At 38.2% G+C, this 19,677-nt stretch overlaps 1 protein-coding gene across 1 annotated transcript in view; it reads right to left on the bottom strand.

Moving 5' to 3' along the window:
• LOC134655967 (hemicentin-1-like) overlaps positions 1-19,677 on the bottom strand; it is a 230,413-nt gene that overhangs the window by 8,398 nt on the left and 202,338 nt on the right. Inside the window, exons 8-13 of the mRNA XM_063511482.1 lie at positions 14,729-14,879; positions 13,778-13,908; positions 7,082-7,241; positions 1,742-1,903; positions 987-1,121; positions 313-516 (exon numbers count right to left, since the gene is read on the bottom strand). Coding sequence (XP_063367552.1) covers positions 313-516; positions 987-1,121; positions 1,742-1,903; positions 7,082-7,241; positions 13,778-13,908; positions 14,729-14,879 — 943 coding nt within the window. The remainder of the gene's footprint in view (positions 1-312; positions 517-986; positions 1,122-1,741; positions 1,904-7,081; positions 7,242-13,777; positions 13,909-14,728; positions 14,880-19,677) is intronic.

Raw genomic sequence — 19,677 nt, 5'->3', positions numbered from 1 at the left:
TCGCTTACCTTCTTGCAAGTTCTTTCTAATGCTAAAAAACGAACTATAAGACGATAATATTTCAAAGGGTTTTGTATCAAGGATTAGCTTACTAGGAGTGAAGTGTATTGTAATACTAAGAAGTAACAAGCTCTAGAAAACTAGCTTAACATTATAACAAACGCTACTTATTGGTGATGTTCATGGACAACAATATAAGATAATTTACCGTGTCATACTTTTAATCTATCACACAACAAATTACAAAAGTGTCTCCAATGTAGATATATCTTTACTTGGAATCTTAGGTAGGTGAATATCATTTCAACTCACCAGTCTCATTAGCCGTCACGACGAATCGCGACTGGCCACTGCCGACGTCTACAGCCTCCAAAACCACAAGCTGAGGTAGCCCCCCATCATAGCCCGCTACGCAGCGGATGACGAGACTGTCGCCGACGTCTTGGCTCGAGTCCTCGATCCAGTTTGAACCGTTGCCGGTGGAGACGGTGCAGTTGCGAGGTGGTGAGGGTTTTGCTGGTGAAAAAGGGATTTGCTTAGAATAACAAAAACTTGAAGGTGACTGGCAACTAGTGGAGCCGTTTTAAGTGTGTCATGAATCTTCTCGAGGCAGAGGTGTAGGGTTGGAGCCGGTGTAGCTTTATTTGACGTTCATAAGTGCATTGTACTTAATATGCCTACTTAAATAAACTATAATATCTGGGTGACCGAACTTCGCTCGGAAAACATATAAAAACTCGAAAATGCGCGTTTTCCCAGAGATAAGACCTAGCTAGATCGATTTTTCGCCCCCAAAAACCCCCATATCGTAAATTTCATGGAAATCGTTAGAGCCGTTTCCGAGATCCCCGAAATATATATTATATATATATATATATATATATATATATATAAATAAATAAATATATAAATAAACAAGAATTGCTCGTTTAAAGGTATTAACTAGATAGATTTTTATCTTTATCCTTAAAGTTGGCTATAGATACCTGCTGGCACAATTTGGAAGACACAAGGTTTGGCTTGGATACCGACGCTGTTCGTCCCCCTGCACGTCAGGGCGCCGTAGTCCCGCTCGCTTGCCGGCGTGTATCGCAGCTCACTTATACTACTGTTCACTGTACCTGCATTAGAACAAAATGTACAATTTACTTACCTAATACAAATATAAATCTCTGGGGACTCTCACCACCCCGGATATTTAATATTTATGTTAACAAACTATTACTTAGTGATCGCAGCAATACCATGGCAGCATGCTGTATAGACGATACTTAATTGTGTGAATAACATATGTTATGCTGAAGTTGTTGAATCCTACGGTCAGCGCGTTAGAGAAGCTGTCACATATCAGTGAGAGTCGCATACTTTAAAATACAATGCCATAAAAAGTGAAATAAGTATATATTTTTAAAGCGGATAGTATAACATATCCGATAATGCAGTTCCAACATTCTGATGCTGTTTTAAACCATGTGAAGTTCTTTAAATATCTTGGATACAGGGTACCGCAGGACGTTACTGACGAATCCATCAGAACTCAAAAGTTCGTACGACGGAAGAACCTAACGAGCTACAGAATTCTGATCATAAGGGCTCATTTAGACGATTCGAGAACTCGCATGTGAGTTTTATTACATTGCGGGTTTTGATCGGTCGATTGAATTAGACGTAACCAACAGTCCGCAATGTAAATAAAATCGCATGCGAGTTCGCGTGCCGTATAAAATAAGCCCTAACTCACCATATCTAGCAGGAGACACGTTGAAGCTCTCCCCACTATTATTGAACTCCCACAGAAAGTTGACGTCGGCGGGGTCGGCGTGCACCGAGCAGCGAACGTGCAACGCCTCATCCAACGCCGCGCCTACCACTTGCGGCGACGACTCCGCGCATACTGGTGCATCTATGGAGAGCAAAGCAACTTTACCTACGGGATTTCAAAAACTGCTGGTATACTGTTTTGTTTTTCTTTATAGCCCATCCACTTTAGAGCGTACTTAAAAGCAAATGTAAGGTTTACCACAAACACGGTAATGACCACGTAGTAAAATCTCGTTAATATGGTACCATCTTGATGGACCAATAGATTATCGTCCCTATTTCTATTAACAAGTTTTGACTTCAAGTCCAATCATTGATCCAGGGCTACCCCTAGATGCTTAACCAATGTGACAATCGGTTGAGTGCTACGACAACGAAACGCTTTGTCCCTCTATCAATCTTCCATATTAGTACGTCAATGACAATTGCGTTTCGTTCGCTACTAAGTGTAAATGATTGGCATGTTGGCTACGCACCCCGGCGTTTATCAGACTGCCTGTCTGGTCATTTAGAGTAAAGGCTCTATCACCAACACCGCATGGTGTTTGCTGAGTGTATGTTACCAAGTTTAACGGGAAGACAATAGATCTATTTATTAGGTATGTATAACTACCTATATTTTTTTTTCTTTTAAACCATCACGAGTCATACTTATATTAAAATAAAAGTAAAACGGTTAACTCATGCGTTGGATATAATTTCATCATTGCATGTTCAAGCACTCTTACAAGTAAGCATGAGGATACATATTATTTACTCGCACTCAAATATTTGTATACAACTTCGATTTAAATAGAACTAGCGACCCGCCCGGCTTTGCACGGGTCACACAAAACCTTAACAATTTATATACTTAAACCTTCCTTAATAATCAATTAATCACTCTATTGATATGTGAAAACCGCATTGAAAATCCGTTCAGTAGTTTTTGACTTTATCGCGAACATACATACAACAAGACAGACGCGGGGGACTTTGTTTTGTAAAGTGGAATGTTACAAACATAACATTATCGAGGTGTTTTGTTTGACTCCGAGACTAATAAACTTTGGAATATTGATATAAAAAAAGATAAAAGATTTTTTATTCGGGACGATCACAAAATATTGAATGTGAATTGCTTGCCGATTTTAATTACAACAAAAATATTCTGTTAAAACCCCTTCGCGTTATCCCGGCATTTTGCCACGGCTCATGGGAGCCTGGGGTCCGCTTTGACAACTAATCCCAAGAATTGAAGTAGGCACTAGTTTTTACGAAAGCGACTGCCATCTGACCTTCCAACCCAGAGGGGAAACTAGGCCTTATTGGGATTAGTCCGGTTTCCTCACGATGTTTTCCTTCACCGAAAAGCGACTGGTAAATATGAAAAATATTCTGTTAAAACGCGAACGTTATTTTTCTTCAAGAGCTTCTAGTTAATCCAATCAATATTCCGCTCAAAGTTTGTTTGTTACTTTTAAGTTCCCGGCCTCCAAACTTTGAGAACCTATTACCAAGTCACTGAACTCATGTGGAGTTTTGTAGCGTCTGTATAAATACTTAAATAATTATCTTCTTGTTTTTTGATTAGTGCTTTTAGCTCAAATGAGATAGGCGAGATATCTAATATGTATTGTACCTTAATCTATATAAAGAAGAGAGTAGATATTCGCACACATACTGCCGTATTCGAACTTCAAGATATTCACAAGAGACGATACGTACTAGATCCATTCTAGATACGTTATAGTTTAGATTTCAACTAGTTCTCTTTTGCAGCGCAATTCGGGCAACCAATGTCACTTTTACGTTAGATAGAGTTAGATATCTATTAGATGTGAATTGGATCTCTAAGTCATATCTTGTGGAAATCGTTCAAGAGTATCTCCAGAATCGCGCAAATGTCAAATTTGACAGGTCAGATCTTAAACATATCGTTATCGTATCTTGGTGATGTCTAAAAGATATCTAATAGATGTCTATTTTAAAATCAGAATCGGGCCCTGACTCGCCTGTTGCTATCTCTATTGCACGCGCATAATTATATTGCTGTCAAACTCGCACAGTGACATTGACAACCGGCGTCATGAGCGGGATAGCAATATAATTATGCGCGGGCAATAGAGATAGCAACAGGTGGGTCAACGGTCTACGTCAATCTATCTAGATAGCCTCTCTGCTTTACTAATACATACATTTAAACTAAATACTTCTGTTCCACCACTTATGTATGTAGGTACCACTGTAGGTACTAATAATAATTGCCATTAGAAGAATTTAATTTGCACGTAATAACATAAATGTTAATACTCATTCATGATAAGTATCTCTGTTTGGCCCTATGGTTGACTGGTAAAGAATGCCATTTGGCATTAAGTCTGCCATTTGTACATTGTTATACCTATATATTTTGTGCAATAAAGTTTAAATAAATAAATAAATGTATATTTTACAATAATATTAAATCTGTGAAGACGTTTCTAATATTTATTATATTGTGAGGTGACATCACAAACTAAATAATGGCAAAAAACCTTATTACTACTATTCACTATGGCTCTGAAATAATGGTAGTACTAGTAATTAGTTAATTTTGGTTGTCACCTGACGATTTATTATTTTATTTAATCATTCGTGCGCCAATGACCCCTCGGTATGTTTATGAGTTATAATTTATCATTAAAAGGTGCCATTGTTGTGGGTAGTAAATATAATTAGGTAAAGTGTACTAAAATTCCTCTGGGACCGAAGCCTAAATACGATACAAGTTGTAGGAAGTTTTACCGATTTAGTTAAAACGATTTCATATTTTTTTTATGTCGTATCGTATTCGTATATTTAACAACAAGGTATTGTTTACTCCCTTTATTTATTTATTTATTTATTTAAACTTTATTGCACAAAAGAAAAAACTTATCGTACAAAAGGCGGACTTAATGCCAAAAGCATTCTCTACCAGTCAACCTTAAGGCAAAGCAGAGAGATTGTGCTTTGCATTGAATTTTCTGATTTGACTTCAACATTCCCATTAAAAAACATTAATTATTTTCAAATTTGTTATATCATATCAAAATCATCTTATTACTCGTAAACCAATAAATCCAGAAATCCAAACACCATTTTTCAACTCATAAAAAGTATGTAAATCAAATGCGGTACCTTCCCCGGCTGTAATTATTTCGTCTCCTCACGAGGCCGGCTAACCCCAATGAAAAAGGTAAGACCATAAATTTACCTAAATATGTAGTTACTGCTTTTTTCCCGGGAGAATCAGACCGGCCAGAATGTCCGCGGAAGGAAGCTATTCGATGCGCCAATATAGAATTGTATAATTAATCTTAGCCCCGGACGTCCTTGTTGATTTACATTGTACCCGCTTGAAAGGTAAGGAACAGGGATGTTGCGGATGCAGATTTTTTGACATCCGCGGACGCGGATGCGGATGCGGATATTTAAAGGCTCATGTCAAGATTACGTCCTTAAAACACGTCAAATATTACATTTTTAGTATTTTTTTATTTAAAAAAACGAAACGTTTAGTATTTGAGCAAGAATATAGGTGCGTTATATTTAATAAACAGTAACTTGGCCGACTTTTCTGGATCTAGACGATTTCGTTATAGGTAATGACGAAATTACCTAGCACTTACGCCGCCGCTAAGACGTTCCTGTACCGACTTGTTCGACATCCGCATCCGCATAAGCTCCGCATCGATTTTATGCGGATGCGGATGCAGATGCGGATGTTGAAAATAATGCGGAAGTTCCGTGGTTGCGGATGCGAATGCGGATGTTCGCAACATCCCTGGTAAGGAATCCGCGCACAACAATGTGAATTTAAATTATCGGAATAATTTTCTTTAAAGGACTTCTTCACTCGGAAGTAACCATCTAAATTGCGCTTACAAACATTTCAACATTAACTGAAATGTCTCGTAGCTGTCAGGGAAAACACTATGTTAATCCACTTTGTATTTCTTGAAACATAACTTTATTTATTTTCATTTGAAACTCTGATTTCTATCTCGAATAAAAATAAGTTTGGAATACAAAAGGGCAAATCTGAGTTTGGACTTTATAAACAATTCAAGTTTTTATTGCTCATTGTAAAAGGAATTTCCGTAATGGCTACAAGAATAGAACAAATAAAATGGACAATGAACGTGCAAATGTTTACGTTTTTGAAATGTATTCAACACAAACGCTAACTAAAGCAAAGCTCTATGATTTAAAGTAGAGATGCCCCGAATAGTGGTTTTGGCCGAATACCGCACACCGAATATTCGGCCCCTCTCTCGGCCGAAGCGCCGAATATTCGGCGACCGAAGAGTCAGTGCTAAAATATATTTTTTGTTGAACAGAATTAATGAATGTAAATAAAATGTTTTGTAATCAACAAATGCTCGAAAAGTGCCTTAGTATTTAACTACTTTCCAAGAATACATTTTTAATATTAGATATACCTACATAGGTACCTAGTTTATGGCTATTTTTTGTGTCATTTTTCTTTTTAGGTAGGTGCAACAGATATTCGGTATTCGGCCGAATAGTAGGCAACATTCGGCCGAATACCGAATATTCGGCAACGTGGCCGAATAGGCTGAATACCGAATAGTTGCCGAATATTCATGGCATCTCTAATTTAAAGTGAGCCGCGGAACAACAGATTGCGCGACTACGAATCGCCGTAGTATTAGGGGTGTAATTTCGATGATTTACTGGCCTTACCGACTTTCCTCAGCAATTACTATGCGGACGGTCGGCGGAAGGAAGTGGGTAGATACATCGATCCGACCGCAATCATTTGAATAGGTACCTACTGCGGACATGGCGGTATTTATGGCACTGTAATTCATACTGCGCAGTGACATTTTATGGTTGCGATACATGTCACGGATACGTATTTGATGGTTATTACGGGGAGAATGCAAATGATGTTGTCTAATAGGTGGGGTTTTGGTTTCCTGTGACGGTCGCTTTGTTACGCCAACCTGCGTCACGTTTGCCACGCATGTTACGTTTGTTATGATATGCGCCTACAGGATACCTACGGTAATAATTTAATTAAAATCTAACCTTTTGTTTCCAGTCTCCAAATTTCCTGATTTGCTTGCCGCCACAGCACAATACTAAACTAATTTCAATGTGAAGTTATTTTTTGTTTATTAAAGTACAGTGCAATCTGGTGTCATTGAGAGGTTTGAAGGTATGTAGGTGGCGTCACACTAGCGAGAGTTATCATACCATGCCAGAATATTCGGTGATGAAGTATACTCACACTGCACCCGTAATCGGACGACTTCGCTCGAGGTCTCCCCTCTGGCGTTGGCAGCTTTGCAAGCGTACGCGCCCGCCTCTTGTCTCGTCACTTTCTGCAGTACCAGGGAGCGGGTGCTGACGATGATGCCCGACGTCATGTTTTGCGACACCGGTCTGTCCTAGTAAAGGGAATGTGTTTAGTTTAAGAGTTTTTATAACAGTTTAAGAGACACACGAACCCGCCGATAAAAAGATTTGCAAAATCCTTAAAATATATGCACTTATTGGCATCAACATTCACATAATATAAATTTAAGGGGCCCACTGATTACCAATCCGTCGGACGATATAAGCCTGTCAGTTGTTCAGAACTGTCAACTTTTTAATCTAACTTACAGGCCGATATCGTCCGACGGACTGTTAATCAGTGCATGGGCCCCTTTAGATTTTTACGAAAAGTCATATACGGTATAGTCGATCGTGTTTGCTACTTTTTACTTATAATACATACCTATACATGTTCAAAATTTAGACGGAAGGTTTAGAAGGTCAAAGGTTAGATTGCCAACCGCCATAATTCCAATTTCAAACATGCCCAAACAATACAGCGTGACCTCGTTATGAAAAGCTCTGCCAGTTTCAACTGTCAATCAGTCCGAACAATAAAGGCTACATTTCCATTCCACATTGAGATAATTATGACCTTTGTTTGTTAGTTAACCTCAAGATTCCTGTCGCTTAAATTGAAAAATTGAAATTGAAATTATTTATTTCAGGCACAAATCCCATATAGTGTTATAGTTCGTTTTTTTAGCATTAGAAATAAGGTAAACAATCTTGATGAGTATTTTAATTGAAAAACACATTTTAAAAATAAGTTACGGCAAATATGTAACAATTATGAATCTAATGTCATCATTTATATTCTTCTGCTTTTATAAGTAATAGTTACTGATTTTTAAAAAGCATTTTTCAATTTAAAAGACATATCAAGATCGCTTACCTTCTTTCAAGTTCTTTCTAATGCTAAAAAAACGAACTATAGTACAAAAAGACTAACACTTAATCACAAAAATACTAACGCTTAAGTAGACAGACTGACTAGTTATACAGCAACTGAGTTATATAGGCGTTCAAATGCGTTAATTCTTTCGACTTTTTTCTTTTATTAATTCTTTTTTTAGCTAAATGTCACATCTGTTATGTAATTTTAATTAATTGTCACCGTGTCATGACTCAAGCTGAGTGGCATAATTTTTGGTAGGTATATTATTTTCTTTCGTCATATTAATATTATTACTACGTAGAAAGGTAAACTGTTTTTACACCTCTAATTAACTTTACACTTTTACAAGTCGTATGTGCTAGTGGATACAGATCATTTTATTTCAGAAAAATGTGTAAGTTCCGTGAGTGATGATTCCTGAGTGATTATTAATTTTAAGTAAAAAAAACTTCGTGGTTGCTAATTATAGAAAATTTCGTGTAGGTACATATTTAATTCTGTAATTAAATAAGTCAAATAAAACAGTTCAAATAACTTACATACAAAACTTATGTATAAATAATGACTTTAGATGACTTTCAAAAAACTTTTGATTGTGCCCTATGTTCCCTAGACTATGAGACAGAAAAATTACTAAATAATTTATTTCGGTCTCTTTTTCAATTTGAAGTGGTGGTAGCCGAGTGGATATGACGTCCTACTTTCAATCTAGAGGTCGCGGGTTCAAATCCTGGCTCGTACCAATGAGTTTTTCGAAACTTATGTACGAAATATCATTTGATATTAACCACTAGCTTTTCGGTGAAGGAAAACATCGTGAGGAAACCTGCATACATCTGCGAAGAAATTCAAAGGATGTATGTGAAGTCCCTAATCCGCACTGGGCTAGCGTGGGGACTATAGCCCGAGCCCTCTCACGCATGAGAGGAGGCCTGTGCCCAGAGGGGCTACCGCGAAAACCGAATTTCGCAATTTGCGGGGATCTTTCTCTTTTACTCCAATGCACGCGTAATTAGAGTGACAGAGAAAATTACCCGCAATATGCGAACTTCGATTTTCGCGGTTATAGCCCTGCAGTGGGACGTATATAAGCTAAAATTATTATTATTATTTCAATGAGACATGATGATGATGAGACTTACTTTTTTGCTTGGTCAGCTGATATTTGCCCCTTTAAAAAGTCATCATTTATTTGGAGACCAAACTAAAAGTGGTCTTCGTAAAAAGGTCCCTCAGTAAGTTTTGAGTAGGTATAACACTTAATTACGCTGCACGTTTAGTCAATAGAAATGGCTTTATCCTCTAGGCGCCCAGAGACCTATAAAAAGGTCTCCTGTTCCATTCTAATTTGAACTTTGTGTTGACAAAATAAAATTTCATTTTGCTTGGCAAGGTTTGACGCGGCTAGAGGTTATAGGATCAGTCGATTAAGTTAATTTTAAGTCCCTATCTCCATATTACGCGTACTCGACTACCTACTGAATAAAAACAGCTATTAGAGAAGCAAAATTTGTGCATAAATGAAAATTTATTAATAGCAAAATTTCACCAAATTCGATTCGCTTACGCTGCGTGAATGTAAATGAGGAAAATTTTGAATAACAAAATGCTAGTAAAGTTTGGACGTAATCTGTTTAGTGCGTGGATTGGCTTCTAAAACAGATTAGTGATTTAAGTTTAGTTCAGTAGCAGTGGACGCTTATTGAAATTGATTGCCGTTAGTTGGCATAACACAAATAGTATAACACTAGAAGCAAAATGAGAATAATACGCACAGGGTATTACAGTAACATGTGAAGTTCTATTCACATGTCAGCGGGCTTTGCATTTGACTTTGACGAGTGCACGTGTGGGAGCGACCGAATAGAGCCTGAGTTATTTATACTAACGATGAAGGAACATTTGAAGGGATGTTTACAAAAACAACATAACTGACTACACTGGTTGACACCTGAAATGATTAACAATATTCTTAAAAAAGTGTCAACCGCTCTAAGCAGTTATGTTGTTTTTAGGGTTCCGTAGCCAAATGGCAAAAAACGGAACCCTTATAGATTCGTCATGTCTGTCTGTCTGTCTGTCTGTCTGTCCGTCTGTCCGTCTGTCCGTCTGTCCGTCTGTCTGTCCGTCCGTATGTCACAGCCACTTTTCTCCGAAACTATAAGAACTATACTGTTGAAACTTGGTAAGTAGATGTATTCTGTGAACCGCATTAAGATTTTCACACAAAAATAGAAAAAAAAACAATAAATTTTTGGGGTTCCCCATACTTCGAACTGAAACTCAAAAATTTTTTTTTCATCAAACCCATACGTGTGGGGTATCTATGGATAGGTCTTCAAAAATGATATTGAGGTTTCTAATATCATTTTTTTCTAAACTGAATAGTTTGCGCGAGAGACACTTCCAAAGTGGTAAAATGTGTCCCCCCCCCCTGTAACTTCTAAAATAAGAGAATGATAAAACTAAAAAAATATATGATGTACATTACCATGTAAACTTCCACCGAAAATTGGTTTGAACGAGATCTAGTAAGTAGTTTTTTTTATACGTCATAAATCGCCTAAATACGGAACCCTTCATGGGCGAGTCCGACTCGCACTTGGCCGCTTTTGTAAACATTCCCACATTTGTACAATAGTTACATTACATACCTAGGGAGGTGAATTCGTGAATGCTCCTGATCGCAGCGATCTGGGGCTTTACGAATTACCGCCCGTGGTTTGTCTAAAGTTTTACGTCTTGCCTTGGCCAGGAAAAATCCCACTTACGGGCCTAGGCCGTTAGTGACGTAAAATATATGTTTTATTGATATTTGGTAACGCAGTATATCTACTTCGCAATTTTGTCGAGCTGTCAAGAAGATAGAGAGGTGAATGAGAAAAGAGGGCAAAAATTAGATTTCAACAAAAAAATATTGATGTAAAATTACTGCGTATCAAAATTTGAGTTGATAGTGAGTATTTATACAAATAAATAAAATAATCATACAAGTATTCAAAGGATTGCCGAAACGAATATTATTTCGGACCTACATTGATTTAAGATTAATAGACTTATGTCTATTAACTGCCCAACCTACCGTATCAAGTTCATAGCTCGACGTGTTTGCGGTCTCCACGTATAAGTTACACATTATTATGTACTATCCAACGTTACCGCCCTATATCACTTAGCAATAGCAGTATCAGTTACGAAATAATTATAGGTGTCGGTAGAAGAATTAAAGTGAGCATAATTATACAATATCGTGTCGTAACATGTTGTCGTCAGATCTTAGAATTTTTGATTATTTCATGATGTGGCAATCATTTAATAAAATTTGTGACCAACCACATCATGAAAAATACAAACCTAACACAACCCTTTTTTAGGGTTCCGTGCCCAAAGGGTAAAAACGGGACCCTATTACTAAGACTCCGCTGTCCGTCCGTCCGCCCGTCCGTCCGTCTGTCACCAGGCTATATCTCACGAACCGTGATAGCTAGACAGTTGAAATTTTCACAGATGATGTATTTCTGTTGCCGCTATAACAACAAATACTAAAAACAGAATAAAATAAAGATTTAAGTGGGGCTCCCATACAACAAACGTGATTTTTGACCGAAGTTAAGCAACGTCGGGCGGGGTCAGTACTTGGATGGGTGACCGTTTTTTGCTTGTTTTGCTCTATTTTTTGTTGATGGTGCGGAACCCTCTGTGCGCGAGTCCGACTCGCACTTGGCCGGTTTTTTTGCTTGTTTTTTTTTTGCTTGTTTTGCTCTATTTTTTATTGATGGTGCGGAACCCTCCGTGCGCGAGTCCGACTCGCACTTGGCCGGTTTTTTTTTCTTAGCCTACTTGAGTGGCCCACTGCTAGGCAACGGCTTCTCCCCTGGCTCCTCCGGCCAGTTGTAAAGGAAGGTGTCAAAGTCGTCTCGCCATCTACTCCCGGGCCTACCCCGCTCACGTTCACCGGCATCCACTTGGTGGCTATATTATGACTCCTCTACACGATGGGCCAACGCCGGCCACTCCAAGGGACGCATTTATGCGTTAGAGGGAGCAAGTGATATTGCTATCTCATTCTACCGCATGGCTGCGTCCCTTGGAGTGGCCGGCGTTGGCCCATCGTGTAGAGAAGCCATTAGCCCATCTATCCGGATGCATGCGATGGACGTGGCTTCAGTTCCATTTGAGCCTGCCGGTTTTTTTTGCCTACGTCAGCAATGCGGGTTTTGGAGCGCAGCGTAGCCATATCATAGAGAAAAAAATACATAGAGTGCTCACTCCATACATCAGTTTTAGTACCAAAAAGACTATTAGCATCTAGCATCGAGTAGCGGGACTATCAGTACCGCTACTTGACAATAGATGTAGCACCGACCGGAAAGTCTTATGCTGTTGAGATAAGACTTTCCGGTCGGTGCTATATCTATTGTCAAGTAGCAGTACCGATAGTTCCGCTACTCGATGCTAGATGTAGACACTGAATTTAATAGTCTGAACTGATGTATGGAGTGAGCACTTTTATCGTACTATATTTCTCTACGGCCATATCATGAAATAATTAATTCTAAAACCTATGGCACTTTCATGAAAACGCCATTCATACTGATTTTCACTGTAACAAGGTACGAAATGGTACCTACATAAATCAAATTCCTTAACTGTATCGAAACACAAAGCTGAACAATGCCTCCACCTCCCTTGTTACTATGATATCGGTGGCATGTCTTCAATTGCGTAGCGAATCCGTAAATCTATACAGATCTGTGTGCAACAGGCAACTCTATCAAACTGGTTTTCTTCTCTATCTCTACACAACCCGTACGTTTAAAATATTATCAAATTTAAGAGGCAAACTAGTTGCCTAGCATAATTTATTTTATATAATAACTTTATTTGATAATTGTTTAATTTATAAGTAGGTTTATTTTAAGTACCTATAGTATTATTTATTTTTAGATTTAGCTTTTAAGTTGTATTTAGTTGTTGTTAATAAAAACTTTATAAATAACATTGCTTTCTAGGAAAACTACTCTAAAGTGCGAACTTAAAAATAAAAAGATAAAAGTTAAATAGCGTTGCGTTGTCGTAGGAGGCGAGGCCGTCATAAAAAATGCAAGCGGAGCATCGTAAATGTGATTCAATCAATCCACTCCCATGGAGCCGAGCCCATGATTCATTTTGTGATGGTTTATTGCAGATGACAATAGAAAAATTGAATTACTTAGCCCTATTTTTATGATTTCCTGCAGCGTCATAAAATGTACAATATTACATACATTTTTATTCATCTAAAAACCCCTTACTTCTCCATTTTGTCTCCGCATTAGGTCTCATTTAGACGGTGCAAGAACTCGCACGCGAGTGTCATTACATTGCGTCATTTGATCGGTCGGCTGAATTGTTGTAACCTCAACGGTTCGCAAAGTAACTAAAATCGTATACGAGCTCGCGCGTCGTCTAAATGAGCCCATACTCTCACGATTAGGGCTCATTTAGACGGTGCGACACTATGATTGGTCGAATTTATTTGTTGCCCACCATAATCCATACTAATTTATGGTAGGGAATAAAAAAATGTGAGACTGTGACAAGGACAAACAATAATAGCGCTTTCGCTACTACTCCTACTGAATGATACATAAGACTATCCCGTTCGGTCATTTCCTCCCACCCCTCATGCTTGATCCAGTTAAAATACTAGATTCATGTTCAACTTACATCATGAAACCACGTGATCCTGTGTTCCCTCGGGTTGGCTCTGACGTTGCACTCAAAGTAGACATCGTCTCCCTCCTTTATGTCGTGGGGGTTGAGCGTGCTGCCCAGCGTAAGGGTAACCAGCGGACTGTCTGGGGGAGAACACAGAAAGATATAGATTAAATTAAAACAATGCCTATCAGGTAAGACCGTGTACATGTTCTTTCGTCGCTTCTAACTTTTGCGTTCGTACATATACAACACTTAGTGTAAGGCCTGAGTGGACGCTCGAGTTGGGCGTGCAGCGCGGCGGGGCGTGCGGCGTGTATGTTAAACAAATGCAAGCGTATAGGAGCGGCCTTAGTGCACGCTGCTCAAATCACTTGTGAGCCCGACGCCACGCTGCACGCCCCGCCGAACGCTCCGCTTCGAGCGTCCACTCAGGCCACTTACAGGAGGTTGGTAGAGCAGAAGGATCACAGCTCATCCTTTTGATTGTGTTTAAGCGACGTGTGTATTTAAATACGAGAGTTCTTGCCCTATGATGGTCTTCCCAGTAAAAAAATATGCTGGTCTTCACCACATACATATTAAGTATCTAGTTTATTGTTTGTTTTAGGGGTCCTATACTAATAAACTGTTCCCATTTGTCCGTTCTGTATTGAAAAGTTAAACTACGACACAATTTCTATTAATCCGAACACTAATACGCCGGGACAGTTTTGAAAATTTGATTTCAGTGTCCTTAAAATATCTAACGCAGCGCATACCCTCCCACTTCCTTAGAGACCCCTACACTAGCGTCTCTCGAGCGTCGGCGTCTTTCCAGCGCTATAGAAAACGGTGTAACAGAGCTGCGCGTCGAGCAGCAGCCTTAAAGTTGACTAGACTCCGACGCTCCGGACACGCTAATGTGGAGTTTTTCTATATTTTTAATTACATAAATAATGAACCAAGAACACCGATACTAACATACAATGTTGAGCTGCACGTGGTCATCGATCGCCTTCCTTGGCAACGCCGGGTTGGCCGCTATGCATTTGATCACCGCACCGTTGTCCAGCGGCGTGGGCGTAAACACCAAAGTGCTCGCCGACCACGTCTCGTTCGAATGGTCGCTTACCTACACAAGGGAGAAAAGGATGAACTACTTGATACAGAAAAAAAACAACGGGTTGCACTCCGGGAGTGCCGACAAAAGTGAAAACTCAATGACTAGTCCAAAATGTCTGCAGCACTATTTATAATTGACCCATCCTCCTTTCTATTGAAAAACTTTAGTTCCGAAATTGCTGGTCAGTGAGCTTGTTTAAAATTCGAAATTCAAATTTGTAGCGTTAATTGTTTAAAATTCGAATAGAAATTGTAAAGTTACCTTGCAGACCTCGCATCTAAATATATTTGGTCATGATATTTTGAGTTTTATTCACCAGTACTAGAGTTCATTTTTATTAGCGATTTCATCAAGATGTAGCTTTAGCCCAGCGCCGCTAAAGAAGTTTTCACTTCAAAAATACTCCAGGAGCCCGATTAGAACTTGCAAAGAACTCGCAATAAACACTAATTAATTTATAAACAGGCCCCAATGTGAAGACCTGCCACTCTTATCCAGCAGCCACACTAAAGGCTTTGTCACACTGGCGCGTTTTCCGGGCGGTGCGTGAGCGGGGAGTGAGCGTGTTATATATGTAAAAGCGGCGCCCGGAAAACGCGCCTGTGTGACAAAGCCTTAAACTTATTATCCGTATTGATCTTTTACTTCTATAGATACTAATATATATCGATATATCTTCGGTCTCCGCGTGCAGCCCACCTTTCGTATTTTTACTGCAGGTAAACATTTTATTTCATTTTTAGTAAAACTCACTTACAGTGAATACTCGTTCTTATTTTTAGCCGTTGCAACGAAACTGCCGACTGGTCGCCTTAAAATTGAATTAGCGCTCACGCGATCGTGTCGAAACTTTGCAGGTAAGTACAATTAAGAGCAATAAACAAGGGGTATTTTGTATGGAAAGTTTCACGGAAAGTGATCCATTTTCATTGCGTTAGAGATACGTATTCCGTAAGGAGTATAATGTGTATACATGCCTAAGATATGTGCCTAAAGCTTCTAGCTCGAAAAAACCGGACAAGTGCGAGTCGGACTCGCGCACGGAGGGTTCCGCACCATCAACAAAAAATAGAGCAAACAAGCAAAAAAACGGTCACCCATCCAAGTACTGACCCCGCCCGACGTTGCTTAACTTCGGTCAAAAATCACGTTTGTTGTATGGGAGCCCCACTTAGATCTTTATTTTATTCTGTTTTAGTATTTGTTGTTATAGCGGCAACAGAAATACATCATGTGTGAAAATTTCAACTGTCTAGCTATCACGGTTCGTGAGATACAGCCTGGTGACAGTCGGACGGACGGACGGACGGACGGACAGCGGAGTCTTAGTATTAGGGTCCCGTTTTTACCCTTTGGGTACGGAACCCTAAAAAGTAAGTCCTAGTTGAAAAAGTTGGTACGTGCATTTGTGCGATGGGTCGATATTTTTTTGTATGTTTTCTTTCTTCCGATTTTGATAAGTTTAAATTATCAAGAGTATTCAGTAGAGGTACAACATTATAATTAATTTTTATTTAGATTAGTTTTCTGTGAATTTAATTTAAAAAGTTTTAACAATATACAAACGCTCCTATCACGTTAATTACTCACAACATAAACAACGAAACGCTCATCTTCCAAATATTTGCATGCGGCACTTACCCAAATTAATTAAATCATGATATGCTTAAATGTATATAAAACTGTATACGTAAGTGTATACTTACGTACACCCACACCCCAGCACGGCTACCACGAGTTGGTATTTGACATTTACGTTAGCGAGTGTCAAATCGTGGTACTTACGGCTACAGTATACAAACAATGTTGTTTTATTTAATACCTATTGCATCTTTACTAGTGATCGTTATCTACGTGCTGTATTGGTAGCAAAGTATGGTTGACAAAAAAACAAATACGCAAGTATTTTAAACATTATATATTTCACAAATTATGAGATTTATATACATATTTATAATCACTTATCCAAATTATACTGAATAAACGACTAAAATTTTCTCAACATATTTAGCTGTCAGTTGTTCATGGAGGTTGGAAAAAATCCATTTTAAATAGCTAAATGATCTTTCTACGTTAACGGAAGTCACAGGAAGGTTAAGTCTCTAAAATATTGCACGCAACTTTTATGACATTGAATGTCATTTGACGTACATTGTTTTTAAAAATATATTAGGGCGGAAAAGGTTTTCTACCGTAAATAATTATATCTAGAGGTGTAATCCTAAGATAAGTATTTATTTTATAGTTAAGAACAAAAGTGAATATTCAAATGTATTAGTTTTTTCTGCCAACCATACCCTTTGCTACGAAAACGATCACTAATCTTTACCCATCACGGAAAAATGATGTTCCGGACATTTAGGAGGCGTGCGCGGAGCCGGAGCCAACATGTAGAGACCCTTTTGACACTTTAAAGAGAGGTAAGGGTTACACCGAGCGGATGCTGCCCTTACCCGTGTCATGAGGACGCATCCAGAGGCAGCACCCGCAAGGGTGTAAAGACTCTTAATAGACTCTTAGAGTCTTAATTAAGTGACGTTTTTGGTTGAAGAAATGTCACTTTTGACAATGACAGATCAGATTCATAACTATTAAAGTCTATTTTTTTATTCGGTAGACTGAAATGATAACTGTCATTTCAGTCTACCGAATAAAAAAATAGACTTTAATACAGATCTAAATCATAACCTGTTAATAAAATTAGAATACGACTAATTAAAAATTCTTTATTTAGTCGTATTATATTCATTATCAGTATGATCACCCACAGAGTGTTTATTGCAAAAAAGTTAGTAAATGCAGGTAAATGAACGAATGAGCAAACGTAATTTAGGTGCATTGAAGAAACCTAGAAAAATAACTGCTGGCCAATCTAGCAATTAGCAGTTTAACTTGATTTCGGCACGAAAATCACTTTGACAACATAATATTGTTGTGTGCGTGACCTCAACTCTAGCTATAATCAAAGAATTTTTGGATCAAGAAAGTGTTAGTTTCTATGTAATACATACTAATTATGTATCCTATGAATAATTTAGCTTTTTATATGCGTACTCAGGAAAATGTTTACCAAGCTGAAAGCCAAGCAAAAAGGGTTAAGACGTTTACTTAGGTAAATCCCGAGCATTCCGCCAAATGCTCAGTGTTCACGTTTTGCGAGCAACCTTTTTCACCATGACGATGCATTACGTTTCAGCAAATTTTGTTAAGTCATTCCGTGGCCACAGGAATCTGATTAGACACTGACCTAGTTAGCGAGCAGGGATATTCTGAAAGCTTACCAAGTACAGTGACAGTACAGTTCCAGCAACCTTGGGCACTTTATTTTAAGTTGTATAGTGTACACTACAGTTTATATGTTATTATAAAATAAATAAACTAGTGGCTCTGTGAGCTCTAAACCTCGCGAGCAGAGATTAAAACTGAATAAATGTATGGCAAAAATATTAATTAAAATATAGGTATAGTACATGTCATATAAACAAAAAATTAAAAAGTACATAAAGCTACAAACAAAAATTAAACGAATACGCTAAACCCGCGCTTGATAAATAAAAAATACGAAATTTTTAATGTTTTCAAAATAAAAAAATAAAATAAAAAACAACTATACGAAATTTAAGTATAAAAAAAATACAAAAAGTTATGTAGCAGTATACAATTACTGGGGATGGAACCAGGGACCTGCCGATGCAAACAAAAAAAGCGAACGTTTGCAAAATACACCATTATAGTTCTTACTAAAGCTGACGAAATTTAGCTACTCATTCTCAAGTAAAAACTAAACCAGCGATACAAATTTTCTGAATTTTTGGCCATTTAATCTATAAACATATCTCAAAAAGAAAAAACTCTTATGATACCGATACGACTATTTGTTTAGGCGGGAGCTATCACGACTCCGCCATTTTGAAAAATTTCCAAAAACCGGATCGACAAAAAAAATTATTTAGTCATAGAATTCGGTCACAAAATTTCACGAAAATCGGTTAAGAATTGCGACCTGTAGAGGAGAACATCCGGACATACAAAAGCAAAATGCCCGAGTCAAAACGTAGACCTTAACTACGCTTCGGTCAATAAATAACTATTATTAGGACATGCTTACACAGACTGACTAAGTCCCACAGTAAGCTCAAGAAGGCTTGTGTTGTGGGTACTCAGACAACGATATATAATATACAAGTACATAGATATGACCTTGAAGACGATGCCGGTGATGAGTGCATGCAAAATGAAGTAAAAGGCGAGCTTTAGATACGCGCCAATGACAAAAAAATAATCGCCTGTAGCCGTCGCAGTGTAGTTACTAGCTAACAAACGCGCGCTGTTGCAAGCTTGCTAATACCAAAGATACTATAGAGGGGTCCTGTCATAGTAAATTTTGTATTCACAGTAAATTTACTGCCATCTATCGACACACGATTAAAACTAAAAATGAAAATGAATAAAACTATCAAAAAAATTACATACATAAATGATTTTATTATTTTTATATCACATCGATCCATGTTCTTTCACTGATACCTATGTGTTAAAATTGTTAAATATCAAACGGTGTCATCAACGCCATCTAGCCAAGCATAGGCCAAAGGTGTGTGCGCCATCTATCCGAGAATGACTTTTTCTTGATTTCCGAGGCATGTTTTTCCTATAAACTTTATTCATCTTATACGGAATTACATATGTCTAGGCTCACTACTTGGTCGAAGTGACACTCCAAAGGCCCAAAACACCCCAATAATAATATGTCTTTGCTAATACCTATTTAATAGATTCCAACAATTCGACAATGTCACAACTCTCC

Source organism: Cydia amplana, chromosome 17, assembly GCF_948474715.1.
Source record: "Cydia amplana chromosome 17, ilCydAmpl1.1, whole genome shotgun sequence".
NCBI classification, from domain to species: Eukaryota; Metazoa; Arthropoda; class Insecta; order Lepidoptera; family Tortricidae; genus Cydia; species Cydia amplana.
This window is presented reverse-complemented; position numbering and strand designations above follow the sequence as displayed.